The following is a 14210-nucleotide window of genomic DNA, read 5'->3' as shown; positions in this document are numbered from 1 at the left end:
CATAAACACATACTGAATATTACCAATATGGATTTCTCAAAAATTACCCATAATGCCTAAACCATTCCACTGTCATTAAACAGAGGGGCCTCTTGGCTATCAGCTGCATGATTTTGGTAGAATTTCACTGTGTACTTTTCTCATAAACACATACTGAATATTACCAATATGGATTTCTCAAAAATTACCCATAATGCCTAAACCATTCCACTGTCATTAAACAGAGGGGCCTCTTGGCTATCAGCTGTATGATTTTGGTAGAATTTCACTGTGTACTTTTCTCATAAACACATACTGAATATTACCAACATGGATTTCTCAAAAATTACCCATAATGCCTAAACCATTCCACTGTCATTAAACAGAGGGGCCCCTTGGCTATCAGCTGTATAATTTTGGTAGAATTTCACTGTGTACTTTTCTCATAAACACATACTGAATATTACCAACATGGATTTCTCAAAAATTACCCATAATGCCTAAACCATTCCACTGTCATTAACTAGAGGGGCCTCTTGGCTATCAGCTGTATGATTTTGGCAAAATTATACTGTATACTTTTCTCATAAACTCATACTGAATAAATTCCAATATGGATTTCTCAAAAATTACCCATAATGCCTAAACCATTCCACTGTCATTAAACAGAGGGGCCCCTTGGCTATCAGCTGTATGATTTTGGTAGAATTTCACTGTGTACTTTTCTCATAAACTCATACTGAATATTACTAACATGGATTTCTCAAAAATTACCCATAATGCCTAAACCATTGTACTGTCATTAAAAAGAGGGACCTCTTGGCTATTACCTGTATGATTTTGGTAGAATTTCACTGTGTGCTTTTTTCATAAACACATACTGAATATTACCAATATGGATTTCTCAAAAATTACCCATAATGCCTAAACCATTCCACTGTCATTAAACAGAGGGGCCCCTTGGCTATCAGCTGTATGATTTTGGTAGAATTTCACTGTGTACTTTTCTCATAAACACAAATTACATACGTACTGATATGGATTTCTCAAAAATTACCCATAATGCCTAAACCATTCCACTGTCATTAAACAGAGGGACCTCTTGGCTATCAGCTGAATGATTTTGGTAGAATTTCACTGTGTACTTTTCTCATAAACACATATTACATACGTACTGATATGGATTTCTCCAAATTTACCCATAATGCCTAAACCATTCCACTGCCATTAAACAGAGGGGCCTCCTGGCTATCAGCTGTATGATTTTGGTGTAATTTCACTGTGTACTTTTCTCATAAACTCATACTGAACATTTACCAATATGGATTTCTCCAAATTTACCCATAATGCCTAAACCATTCCACTGCCATTAAACAGAGGGGCCTCCTGGCTATCGGCTGTATGATTTTGGTGTAATTTCACTGTGTACTTTTCTCATAAACTCATACTGAACATTTACCAATATGGATTTCTGAAAAATTACCCATAATGCCTAAACCATTCCACTGTCATTAAACAGAGGGACCTCTTGGCTATTACCTGTATGATTTTGGTAGAATTTCACTGTGTACTTTTCTCATAAACTCATACTGAACACTTACCGATATGGATTTCTCAAAAATTACCCATAATGCCTAAACCATTCCACTGTCATTAAACAGAGGGGCCTCTTGGCTATCAGCTGTATGATTTTGGTAGAATTTCACTGTGTACTTTTCTCATAAACACATATTACATAAGTATTGATATGGATTTCTCAAAAATTACCCATAATGCCTAAACCATTCCACTGTCATTAAACAGAGGGACCTCTTGGCTATCAGCTGTATGATTTTGGTAGAATTTCACTGTGTACTTTTCTCATAAACTCATACTGAACATTTACAGATATGGATTTCTCAAAAATTACCCATAATGCCTAAACCATTCCACTGTCATTTAACAGAGGGACCTCTTGGCTATCAGCTGTATGATTTTGGTAGAATTTCACTGTGTACTTTTCTCATAAACACATACTGAATATTACCAATATGGATTTCTCAAAATTTTCCCATAATGCCTAAACCATTCTACTGTCATTAAACAGAGGGGCATCTTTTCTACCAACTGTATTATTTTGTTAAGATTTCACTGTATACTTTTCTCATAAAGTCATACTCAATATATACCGATATGGATTTCTCAAGAATTACCCATAATGCCTAAACCATTCCACTGCCATTAAACAGAGGGACCTCTTGGCTATCAGCTGTATGATTTTGGTGTAATTTCACTGTGTACTTTTCTCATAAACACATACTGAATATTACCAATATGGATTTCTCAAAATTTTCCCATAATGCCTAAACCATTCTACTGTCATTAAACAGAGGGGCATCTTGTCTACCAACTGTATGATTTTGTTAAGATTTCACTGTATACTTTTCTCATAAAGTCATACTCAATATATACCGATATGGATTTCTCAAGAATTACCCATAATGCCTAAACCATTCCACTGCCATTAAACAGAGGGACCTCTTGGCTATCAGCTGTATGATTTTGGTGTAATTTCACTGTGTACTTTTCTCATAAACACATACTGAATATTACCAATATGGATTTCTCAAAATTTTCCCATAATGCCTAAACCATTCTACTGTCATTAAACAGAGGGGCATCTTGTCTACCAACTGTATGATTTTGTTAAGATTTCACTGTATACTTTTCTCATAAAGTCATACTCAATATATACCGATATGGATTTCTCAAGAATTACCCATAATGCCTAAACCATTCTACTCTTATTAAACAGAGGGACCTCTTGGCTATCAGCTGTATGATTTTGGCAAAATTTCACTGTATACTTTTCTCATAAACTCATACTGAATACATTCCTATATGGATTTCTCAAAAATTACCCATAATGCCTAAACCATTCCACTGTCATTAAACAGAGGGGCCTCTTGGCTATCAGCTGTATGATTTTGGCAAAATTTCACTGTGTACTTTTCTCATAAACTCATACTGAATACATTCCAATATGGATTTCTTAAAAATTACCCATAATGCCTAAACCATTGTACTGTCATTAAACAGAGGGACCTCTTGGTTATTACCTGTATGATTTTGGTAGAATTTCACTGTGTACTTTTCTCATAAACACATACTGAATATTACCAACATGGATTTCTCAAAAATTACCCATAATGCCTAAACCATTCCACTGTCATTAAACAGAGGGGCCCCTTGGCTATCAGCTGTATGATTTTGGTAGAATTTCACTGTGTATTTTTCTCACAAAGTCATATTACATATTTACTGATATGGATTTCTCAGAAATTACCCATAATGCCTAAACCATTCCACTGTCATTAAACAGAGGGGCCCCTTGGCTATCAGCTGTATGATTTTGGTAGAATTTCACTGTGTGCTTTTTTCATAAACACATACTGAATATTACCACTATGGATTTCTCAAAAATTACCCATAATGCCTAAACCATTCTACTCTTATTAAACAGAGGGACCTCTTGGCTATCAGCTGTATGATTTTTACAGAATTTCACTGTATATGCTTCGCATAGATAAGAAAGATATTTTCTGAAGCCCATGGGAAAGGACCTTGTGCATTTTCATATCATATGGCAAAAGCATTTGAGTTACAGTTGTTTTTCTGTGATGCTTGGAAGGCAGACTGCACAGCTGTTTTTAAACAGAATCTGGAAATACACAGTAATTCAAGTTCTTCATAATTTTGATAATTATTAACGTTCAAGTTGTTAGGATGTTGGAGTTGGGGGCGTTAGAGGTGGTTTGGTATTGGTTGGAAACTAACCCTAGCTGTCTATGTTTTTGAACATAACCTACATGACAACCAATCAAATGAGAGCATCTATCCGCTACAGAGCAACCCAGAGTACAGCATGCCATACTTATGTAACTGTAGGGAAGAGACCACTGATGCAACAGCAGAATATATAGTGCCTTGCGAAAGTATTTGGCCCCCTTGAACTTTTCAAACTTTTGCCACATTTCAGGATTCAAACATAAATATATGAAATTTTAATTTTTCTGTGAAGAATCAACAACAAGTGGGACACAATCGTGAATAAAATAAAATATGCAATATTATTAAGAGGGCCGAATAATATTGCATGCCTCACTTTTCAGTTTTTTATTTGATATTTTATTTTATTCACGATTGTGTCCCACTTGTTGTTGATTCTGTTTAAAAACAGCTGTGCAGTCTGCCTTCCAAGCATCACAGAAAAACAACTGTAACTCAAATGCTTTTGCCATATGATATGAAAATGCACAAGGTCCTTTCCCATGGGCTTCAGAAAATATCTTTCTTATCTATGCGAAGCATATACAGTGAAATTCTGTAAAAATCATACAGCTGATAGCCAAGAGGTCCCTCTGTTTAATAAGAGTAGAATGGTTTAGGCATTATGGGTAATTTTTGAGAAATCCATATTGGTAATATTCAGTATGTGTTTATGAAAAAAGCACACAGTGAAATTCTACCAAAATCATACAGCTGATAGCCAAGGGGCCCCTCTGTTTAATGACAGTGGAATGGTTTAGGCATTATGGGTAATTTCTGAGAAATCCATATCAGTAAATATGTAATATGACTTTGTGAGAAAAATACACAGTGAAATTCTACCAAAATCATACAGCTGATAGCCAAGGGGCCCCTCTAGTTAATGACAGTGGAATGGTTTAGGCATTATGGGTAATTTTTGAGAAATCCATGTTGGTAATATTCAGTATGTGTTTATGAGAAAAGTACACAGTGAAATTCTACCAAAATCATACAGGTAATAACCAAGAGGTCCCTCTGTTTAATGACAGTACAATGGTTTAGGCATTATGGGTAATTTTTAAGAAATCCATATTGGAATGTATTCAGTATGAGTTTATGAGAAAAGTACACAGTGAAATTTTGCCAAAATCATACAGCTGATAGCCAAGAGGCCCCTCTGTTTAATGACAGTGGAATGGTTTAGGCATTATGGGTAATTTTTGAGAAATCCATATAGGAATGTATTCAGTATGAGTTTATGAGAAAAGTATACAGTGAAATTTTGCCAAAATCATACAGCTGATAGCCAAGAGGTCCCTCTGTTTAATAAGAGTAGAATGGTTTAGGCATTATGGGTAATTCTTGAGAAATCCATATCGGTATATATTGAGTATGACTTTATGAGAAAAGTATACAGTGAAATCTTAACAAAATCATACAGTTGGTAGACAAGATGCCCCTCTGTTTAATGACAGTAGAATGGTTTAGGCATTATGGGAAAATTTTGAGAAATCCATATTGGTAATATTCAGTATGTGTTTATGAGAAAAGTACACAGTGAAATTCTACCAAAATCATACAGCTGATAGCCAAGAGGTCCATCTGTTTAATGGCAGTGGAATGGTTTAGGCATTATGGGTAATTTTTGAGAAATCCATATCTGTAAATGTTCAGTATGAGTTTATGAAAAAAGTACACAGTGAAATTCTACCAAAATCATACAGTTGATAGCCAAGAGGTCCCTCTGTTTAATGACAGTGGAATGGTTTAGGCATTATGGGTAATTTTTGAGAAATCCATATCAATACGTATGTAATATGTGTTTATGAAAGAAGTACACAGTGAAATTCTACCAAAATCATACAGCTGATAGCCAAGAGGTCCCTCTGTTAAATGACAGTGGAATGGTTTAGGCATTATGGGTAATTTTTGAGAAATCCATATCTGTAAATGTTCAGTATGAGTTTATGAGAAAAGTACACAGTGAAATTCTACCAAAATCATACAGCTGATAGCCAAGAGGCCCCTCTGTTTAATGACAGTGGAATGGTTTAGGCATTATGGGTAATTTTTGAGAAATCCATATCGGTAAGTGTTCAGTATGAGTTTATGAGAAAAGTACACAGTGAAATTCTACCAAAATCATACAGGTAATAGCCAAGAGGTCCCTCTGTTTAATGACAGTGGAATGGTTTAGGCATTATGGGTAAATTTGGAGAAATCCATATTGGTAAATGTTCAGTATGAGTTTATGAGAAAAGTACACAGTGAAATTACACCAAAATCATACAGCTGATAGCCAGGAGGCCCCTCTGTTTAATGGCAGTGGAATGGTTTAGGCATTATGGGTAAATTTGGAGAAATCCATATCAGTACGTATGTAATATGTGTTTATGAGAAAAGTACACAGTGAAATTCTACCAAAATCATTCAGCTGATAGCCAAGAGGTCCCTCTGTTTAATGACAGTGGAATGGTTTAGGCATTATGGGTAATTTTTGAGAAATCCATATCAGTACGTATGTAATTTGTGTTTATGAGAAAAGTACACAGTGAAATTCTACCAAAATCATACAGCTGATAGCCAAGGGGCCCCTCTGTTTAATGACAGTGGAATGGTTTAGGCATTATGGGTAATTTTTGAGAAATCCATATCAGTACGTATGTAATTTGTGTTTATGAGAAAAGTACACAGTGAAATTCTACCAAAATCATACAGCTGATAGCCAAGGGGCCCCTCTGTTTAATGACAGTGGAATGGTTTAGGCATTATGGGTAATTTTTGAGAAATCCATATTGGTAATATTCAGTATGTGTTTATGAAAAAAGCACACAGTGAAATTCTACCAAAATCATACAGGTAATAGCCAAGAGGTCCCTCTTTTTAATGACAGTACAATGGTTTAGGCATTATGGGTAATTTTTGAGAAATCCATGTTAGTACGTATGTAATATGTGTTTATGAGAAAAGTACACAGTGAAATTCTACCAAAATCATACAGCTGATAGCCAAGAGGTCCCTCTGTTTAATGACAGTACAATGGTTTAGGCATTATGGGTAATTTTTGAGAAATCCATGTTGGTAATATTCAGTATGTGTTTATGAGAAAAGTACACAGTGAAATTCTACCAAAATCATACAGCTGATAGCCAAGAGGCCCCTCTGTTTAATGACAGTGGAATGGTTTAGGCATTATGGGTAATTTTTGAGAAATCCACATTGGTAATATTCAGTATGTGTTTATGGGAAAAGTACACAGTGAAATTCTACCAAAATCATACAGTTAATAGCCAAGAGGCCCCTCTGTTTAATGACAGTGGAATGGTTTAGGCATTATGGGTAATTTTTCAGAAATCCATATTGGTAAATGTTCAGTATGAGTTTATGAGAAAAGTACACAGTGAAATTACACCAAAATCATACAGCCGATAGCCAGGAGGCCCCTCTGTTTAATGGCAGTGGAATGGTTTAGGCATTATGGGTAAATTTGGAGAAATCCATATCAGTACGTATGTAATATGTGTTTATGAGAAAAGTACACAGTGAAATTCTACCAAAATCATACAGCTGATAGCCAAGAGGTCCCTCTGTTTAATGACAGTACAATGGTTTAGGCATTATGGGAAATTTTTGAGAAATCCATATCAGTACGTATGTAATATGTGTTTATGAGAAAAGTACACAGTGAAATTCTACCAAAATCAAACAGGTAATAGCCTCGAGGTCCCTCTGTTTAATGACAGTACAATGGTTTAGGCATTATGGGTAATTTTTGAGAAATCCATGTTAGTAATATTCAGTATGAGTTTATGAGAAAAGTACACAGTGAAATTCTACCAAAATCATACAGCTGATAGCCAAGAGGTCCCTCTGTTTAATGACAGTGGAATGGTTTAGGCATTATGGGTAATTTTTGAGAAATCCATGTTAGTAATATTCAGTATGAGTTTATGAGAAAAGTACACAGTGTAATTCTACCAAAATCATACAGCTAATAACCAAGAGGTCCCTCTGTTTAATGACAGTGGAATGGTTTAGGCATTATGGGTAAATTTTGAGAAATCCATATCAGTACGTATGTAATACGTGTTTATGAGAAAAGCACACAGTGAAATTCTACCAAAATCATACAGCTGATAGCCAAGAGGTCCCTCTGTTTAATGACAGTGGAATGGTTTAGGCATTGTGGGTAATTTTTGAGAAATCCATGTTAGTAATATTCAGTATGAGTTTATGAGAAAAGTACACAGTGAAATTCTACCAAAATCATACAGGTAATAACCAAGAGGCCCCTCTTTTTAATGACAGTGGAATGGTTTAGGCATTATGGGCAGTTTTTGAGAAATCCATATTGCTAAGTATTCAGTATAAATCCATGAGAATATTATAGTGAGCTCCCTCTGTTTAATGACAGTAAAATGTAATCTGTATTTCTACATGTCCACCAGGATTACTATTCAAAGCCAGTTAAGTGTTTATAGAAAAGTAAAAAATACGTAAATATATGAAATAATCAAAGCATGTTTTGCCTTTTTAAAGTGATTTAAAACGAAATATATTCCTAATGGCTTGTTAATTTTAGTCCATTTTAGCATTGCGTGCATTTATTTATTAACAGAGACATCGCTACTCAAACGCGGGTTTCAGACTCTCTATCTGTCCCAAAGCGGATGTGGTGTTCTCCGCAATGAAAAACCGTAATGACGCGCCTATACGTGCATTCGGATTTGAAGTGCGGATGGCTTGACCGTCAGTTTCCAAAGTGCGGATAGCTTGACTCCAGTCGGTGTCCGGCAGGGGGAACTGATTCGAGCTTAAAGGTGAGCTAGGCGCTTCTGACTTGTGACTAAAGTTACTAGCTAAGGTTTAATTAATACAGAATTTATCAAGAACTTAATTCGGTGTTCAGCTCTGGAAATGCATAAGTTTAGCTTACTTTTCGTCGATTCTCACCACTCGTTGCGTACAAAGGCTCTCTGAGGTCCTGGGAGTTATGGCGTCTTGCTTGATTTCGCGGTCTCAGAAGTTTCCAGGCTGAGTCCGCATGGAGGCTTTTCTTCGTCGGTTGAGTCGCCTTGGCGTACTCGGAGCGTGATGACGCCGGCGGCAGAATCCTCTGGCTCAGTGTCGTGAGTGGGAGCGTCCAACTATATGGACGTTTGGACGAAATTTCCGCTGGTTGCTGCAGTTCCAGAACTGAAACCGCTTCAATAAACTCACTTATTCTAAGACTTCCTGGTGTATCGGCAGTGTTTCCTTACTCTGGCCACGAATAAGTTCACCTGCTTCGATCAGTCGTGAAATTAAACTTAGATTGGGTTATAAGCCATAAACACGATTAAAAGAAAAGAAAGATATTCAAATTACTTGACGTATTAGTAAAACTTCGTACTCTTAGCTAATTTCGAGACGTCTCTCGTAAGCTTTTTGGATGAAGTCTGAGAGGGTTCCTTTGTTTCGTTGTCGGCGTGGAAGAGAAAGCGTTTCTTTATCGTTCAAGGTTTCTCGTCGGCGTCCTCTCTTTCCAGCTTTCTTTCGTGGTCCGTTACTTCTGTAGAGTCCTCGCAACTCTTCAGAACTTCGAACTGAATGTGAGCAGTCGAGCTGCTGTTTTTTCAAGGCTGGCGCGGTCACGCCCTAATGGAAGGCGTCCTCTTTTTGATTGGACGCGAGTTCAGGCTCACGTGACTGACTCCATGAGACAGAAAAGTGGGAAGGCTGGATCAAAGATCTCTTAAACAATAAGTAATAAGATATACATTTCCCGTATCGAAATTTCCTATTCGTATTAGTAACATACAATAATGAGTATACTGGGTTATTAATATCAAACAGTTACATAAGGTTTCATCTTTATGTCCCATTCATGACGATACGCTGGAAAAGTATATTAGTTCGTTTAATCCTATTCAGAGGTAGGATTTCTCTTCATGATAGAAACAGTCCACAATATACACATTTCATTAGGAGGTAGGCATTCATCTGAGGGTACAGAAAGTGACATCAATACATTTGTTTAATACACAAATAATCAGAGTTCGACTATTTTCCGTCATGGTTTCCGGCGACTCCGAGCGAGGCGTAGTTTTGCCAGTGTCCATTTGGTGTCGCTGTTGATCCATGTTTTGGTTGATGATTCCCGGGAGTTCACTCGAGGTCACTTTTGGTTTAAACATCTGTTGGCCCTGTTTAGTGGGCTCGAGATAAGGAGCCGACATTTAGGTGCCATTTCGTCATAAACGGGATTATAACCCTTCCTTGTGTTTGAGGTTCCTGTCTCTTAAAAGCATCATAAAATCGGTTATCTTCGACAGTTCCTGTTAGTTAAAAGAGAGACGGGGGTTGTTGGGGCCATGTGTTACTTTTAAAGTGTCTCTCTCTAGTCTTTGATGTTAGATCTTATGTGTGTGCGTGTTTGTGGGGCTTTGCACCCCCGCGGGCACAGACAGTCCTCTGGAATGTGACTTGGTCGCAGAGGAAAGGTCCTATTCAGACTGGAGAAGTTTTAATTCAAAACTTTTCATTTCTTCATTTCAATCTGTCCAAATCTGTCTTTGGTATTCATATTTGTCCATACTCCACTACATTATATATTTATATATATATATTTAAATATAAAACATTAATAGATAAAGAAATACAAGAAGAAATCAAGTAACGTGAGTTCAAACAAATCTGGATGTAATCGACTAATGTCTCTCAGTCTTTACAGTAAACTAATCCTTACAATAAAGAACAATAAAGATAAAAAAGCTCGTAAGATTCAGGATGAGTGTCACACAAGCAGGAAAAATGAACAATTATTTAGACACAATTCTGGAGGTGACATGATTCTCCTGTAAAATGTTGATGTGTTTTGCTTAAAATCACAGTCCTTAAGATTCTTTAATTGAAAGCAGTTGTGTTCCTGAGTGTGGAGAGAATACAAAGACTAATATATTAATTATTGGTTTTCGCTGCGTTTTTCTGACCACATCACATCTTTACACCTTTACATTACAGGTTTGAAAAGAGGATCCAGCACCTGTTGATGTAGCTACAGCATTACTAATGTAACTACAACTACCAGTGATTTATGGGTTCTGTGGAGATTGTTGGACACCGTTATTATTTAACCACCTGAAAGAAACACACACACACACACACACACACACACACACACACTGTAAGAGGAACAGTAATCATAGTAATGATTATATTTCAAATCAATATCCAAATATGTTTATGTGCCCAAGAAAAAAGAGAAGGAAAAGCAGATGAAGACTCAGGAGGAAAACAGGAGGAGGACAGAGACATGAATGAGACAAATACAAGAACAAAGAAAACATACACATCCCAGTAGAAGCTCCACAGAAGAGGAAGGAGAAGCTGTTCAGATGGTGATGAAGGAGACTCCAGAGTGGAGACCCTGCTGTGTCTTAAAGAGCTACTAAACAGTCCTCAGTAGAAGAGGATTGACTCACTGCTAGAGTGTCGTACTCAGGAGAGCGGGACTGAGGATCCAGAGCTGTGTACGGATCATCAGAAGGACTGGAATGGACAGTCTGTTTGAGGGAGGGACAGAATGAAGCAGAGGAGGAGACATGAAGACGTTTGAGGTGTGTAGGAGTTCTTCATGAATCTGAATGTCTGAGTGAAGTGTGTTTCTGAAGAGACTCTTACTGCGAGTGTGTGGTACACATCATCAGAGGACCTGGACATGGGGTGGAGAGCTGTGTATGTGTCATCCTTGGTGTTAGGGTCAGAATTCTGGAGAGAGGGGGGTCAGAGAACAGAAGCAGTTCAAATCCTCACTGACTTAAATTAGAATGAATCTGGTTTATAATGTTTAGTTTGTGATGGATTCACCTGCTGTAGGTTTACTTCGTCAGTGGGATTTCCTCTTCTCTTTCTCCTGAAGAGTAGTGAGAGTTATAATAACAAACCCAACATGAATATTCTGACTGATACAAACAGAAAACTCACACAATGGAAAAGTCCAAGTGAATCATGGGTAAAATAATCCATTAATATTCCGTTTCAAAGCATTATTTTCAGAGAATGGATCAGAAAAGATGTAAACACTTACCGTAAACATACAACAGCAACGATGAGAGATAAACCTCCAGCTACCACTGCAATCACTGCACAGAGAACTACCAAACCAGACCCTGTGGGCAGATAAACACTGCAGTTTAAAGAGATTAGCTTTAAGAAATGCCTTTAATGATTTTTTAACTGTTTAATACCTTTTACACCGACAGACACTGCAGCTGCTTCCTGAGCTCCGTACTCATTCTGAGCCACACAGTAGTAGGATCCACTCTGTAGAGCACTGTAACTGTGTCCAGATCCTACAGGTGAGGTTTCACCTTCTTTAAACCAGGTGTAGTTCTGCACAGGTGGATTAGCATCACTGCTGCAGGTCAGAGTCACTGAACTGTCCTCCACTGTCTCACCAGAGGGACGGATAGACACTGAGACACTCTTTGGAGGATCTACACATCAGAGAATAACAGCAGTGAGTGATCTGATCATCACAGGACACAGAGTCTGATTAAACAGATCATTATTCACTTACACAGAACATTCAGAGTCAGAGCTTCAGAGTATATCTCTCCGTGTTCATTACTGCACTTGCACTTGTATTCTCCACTGTCCACAGAGCGGATCCTGTTCATTGTGTAGTTCTCTCCTTTTGATAAAAATGATGTTCCTTTAAACCAGTTACACTCTGGAGGTGGATTAGCATCACTGCTGCAGGTCAGAGTCACTGAACTGTCCTCCACTGTTTCACCAGAGGGACGGATAGACATTGAAACACTCTTTGGACCGTCTGGAGGTAGAGAGACACATTACACTATACACTTTCTAATATAACTTGGTTGGTCATCTACATGTGTGTTTAGGAGAAAAAAATGTAAATCATAGTTTATCATATTATTCATTTAAACTTGGTTGTGAAATATTTAATCTTCATCTTTGGTCATTTTATGAAACTTCAGGACCCTGTACTTACATCTGACATTCAGAGTGACCTCAGGAGACTTTAGGTACATTGGACTCCATACAGCACAGTGATATCTGTCTTTATTCCACCTGCTGACTGACTGTAGGAGGATCTGGTCAGTTTTGGAGTATGTATCTTGTCCATTTTTGTACCAGGTGAATGTTGGACTGTCAGTCAGACTGCAGGAGGTTTTACATGTGAGAGTGACTTTATCTCCCTCTGTCACTGTCTCAGGAACCTCCACCTGCAGATCTGTAAACAGGAGAAAACACACTCAGTTGTTCTCATATTAACTGAATGAACACAGCACTGATGGTGGGACTATTTCTTCGTAAAAGTAAAATAAAATTGGGTGCAACCGTGGCCTTGAGTTTAGAGAAGCAACCTTGAGGCTGGAGGGTCACTGGTTAACTTCCCAGGACCGGCAAGGAAAAAAAAATCATTCACAGCTCAAGTGCCCCTGAGAATAGCACCTAATCCCCAAACTGCTCCCCGGGCACTGAGGTGGTTGGCAGACCCCTGCTCCACTTGTGTGTGTGTGTGTGGTTTCACTGCCCCTTGTGTGTGTGAAGAATTGCTCACTTGTGTAAATATTTTCTGTTGTGGAAGGACAACAATTACTTCCTCTAGTAATATTTTCACAATGGCAATATTTCATTGAGCACTGTGTTCTCTTTCCTAATCCTGTCATTAACAGGTAAAACATCTGTTAAATCCATTAGAGATCTTATGGTTCTTACTCTGTAGCACTGCAGGAGGTGAGAAACAAAGTTTTTACAACCCCAAATCTGACAAACAATTGGAGCTCTATGAAAAATGCAAATAAAAAAAAAACTCAGATTATGAAATTTATTTAAATTCATTTGAAAATAAAAATCTGATCCTGTATTTGAGACCTGCAGCACATTACAGAAAAACTTGGTGAACAAATGTAAGAAGTTTACTGTCACACAACACTACCATTCAGTAACATTAATAAGTGTGTAATGCTGGGCAAGTCTCAGGTAAATCTCCCAGAATCACAGCTACAAATTCTCATCCTGGGGAAGCACATGTAATGTATTAGTTTGTAAATGTTGGTCCCCACATTTTTTTAACCATTAAATCCTTTATTCCTTGTGTGGTGTGAAGGACTGGTGAAGTACACTGTCTTATTTCTGCTGATGGATCTTACCTGTGACAGAAAGATCAACTCCACTTTCACCTTGATACTCTCTTCCAGTCTGATCTGTTATAAATCTGAAGTAGTATTTACTCTGGTCCTTTTCTGTCACATCTCTCAGTCTGAGGGTGCAGTTGTGTTGTTTATCTCCAGTGAACTGAACCCTGCGTCTGTACTCTGGGTCATTTAACAGATCAGGAGGTTCTACACCATTTACAGACCACCCTTTGTTCCAGAAAGCTCTTTGGACTGAGTGACCCCATGGATATGTGTAAGTGCAGCCCATCGTCA

At 37.6% G+C, this 14210-nt stretch overlaps 1 protein-coding gene across 1 annotated transcript; it reads right to left on the bottom strand.

Moving 5' to 3' along the window:
• Window positions 1-11186: 11186 nt before the first annotated feature.
• On the bottom strand, window positions 11187-14205 carry LOC136677788 (B-cell receptor CD22-like). Its single transcript, XM_066655437.1, has 6 exons — window positions 13932-14205; window positions 12767-13009; window positions 11987-12245; window positions 11617-11662; window positions 11431-11517; window positions 11187-11312 (listed from the first exon to the last, which is right to left on the bottom strand). The coding sequence occupies exons 1-6, from the start codon at window positions 14203-14205 to the stop codon at window positions 11187-11189; spliced, it is 1035 nt and encodes a 344-aa protein (XP_066511534.1).
• Between the last annotated feature and the right edge of the window lie 5 nt (window positions 14206-14210).

The sequence above is a fragment of the Hoplias malabaricus genome, chromosome 2, assembly GCF_029633855.1.
Source record: "Hoplias malabaricus isolate fHopMal1 chromosome 2, fHopMal1.hap1, whole genome shotgun sequence".
In the NCBI taxonomy this organism is placed as follows: Eukaryota; Metazoa; Chordata; class Actinopteri; order Characiformes; family Erythrinidae; genus Hoplias; species Hoplias malabaricus.
The sequence above is the reverse complement of the archived record's forward strand: the minus strand, read 5'-3'. Positions and strand labels throughout refer to the sequence as shown.

Bases quoted from the DNA above. Each gene is read 5' to 3' on its own strand.
- LOC136677788 (XM_066655437.1), bottom strand. From the start codon at position 14,205: ATGGGCTGCACTTACACATATCCATGGGGTCACTCAGTCCAAAGAGCT. The intron at 13,010-13,931 runs GTAAGATCCATC...TCCTGTTTACAG, and splicing joins AGTTGATCTTTCTGTCACAG to ATCTGCAGGTGGAGGTTCCT. The intron at 11,313-11,430 runs GTAAGAGTCTCT...TCCCTCAAACAG, and splicing joins ATGTGTACCACACACTCGCA to ACTGTCCATTCCAGTCCTTC.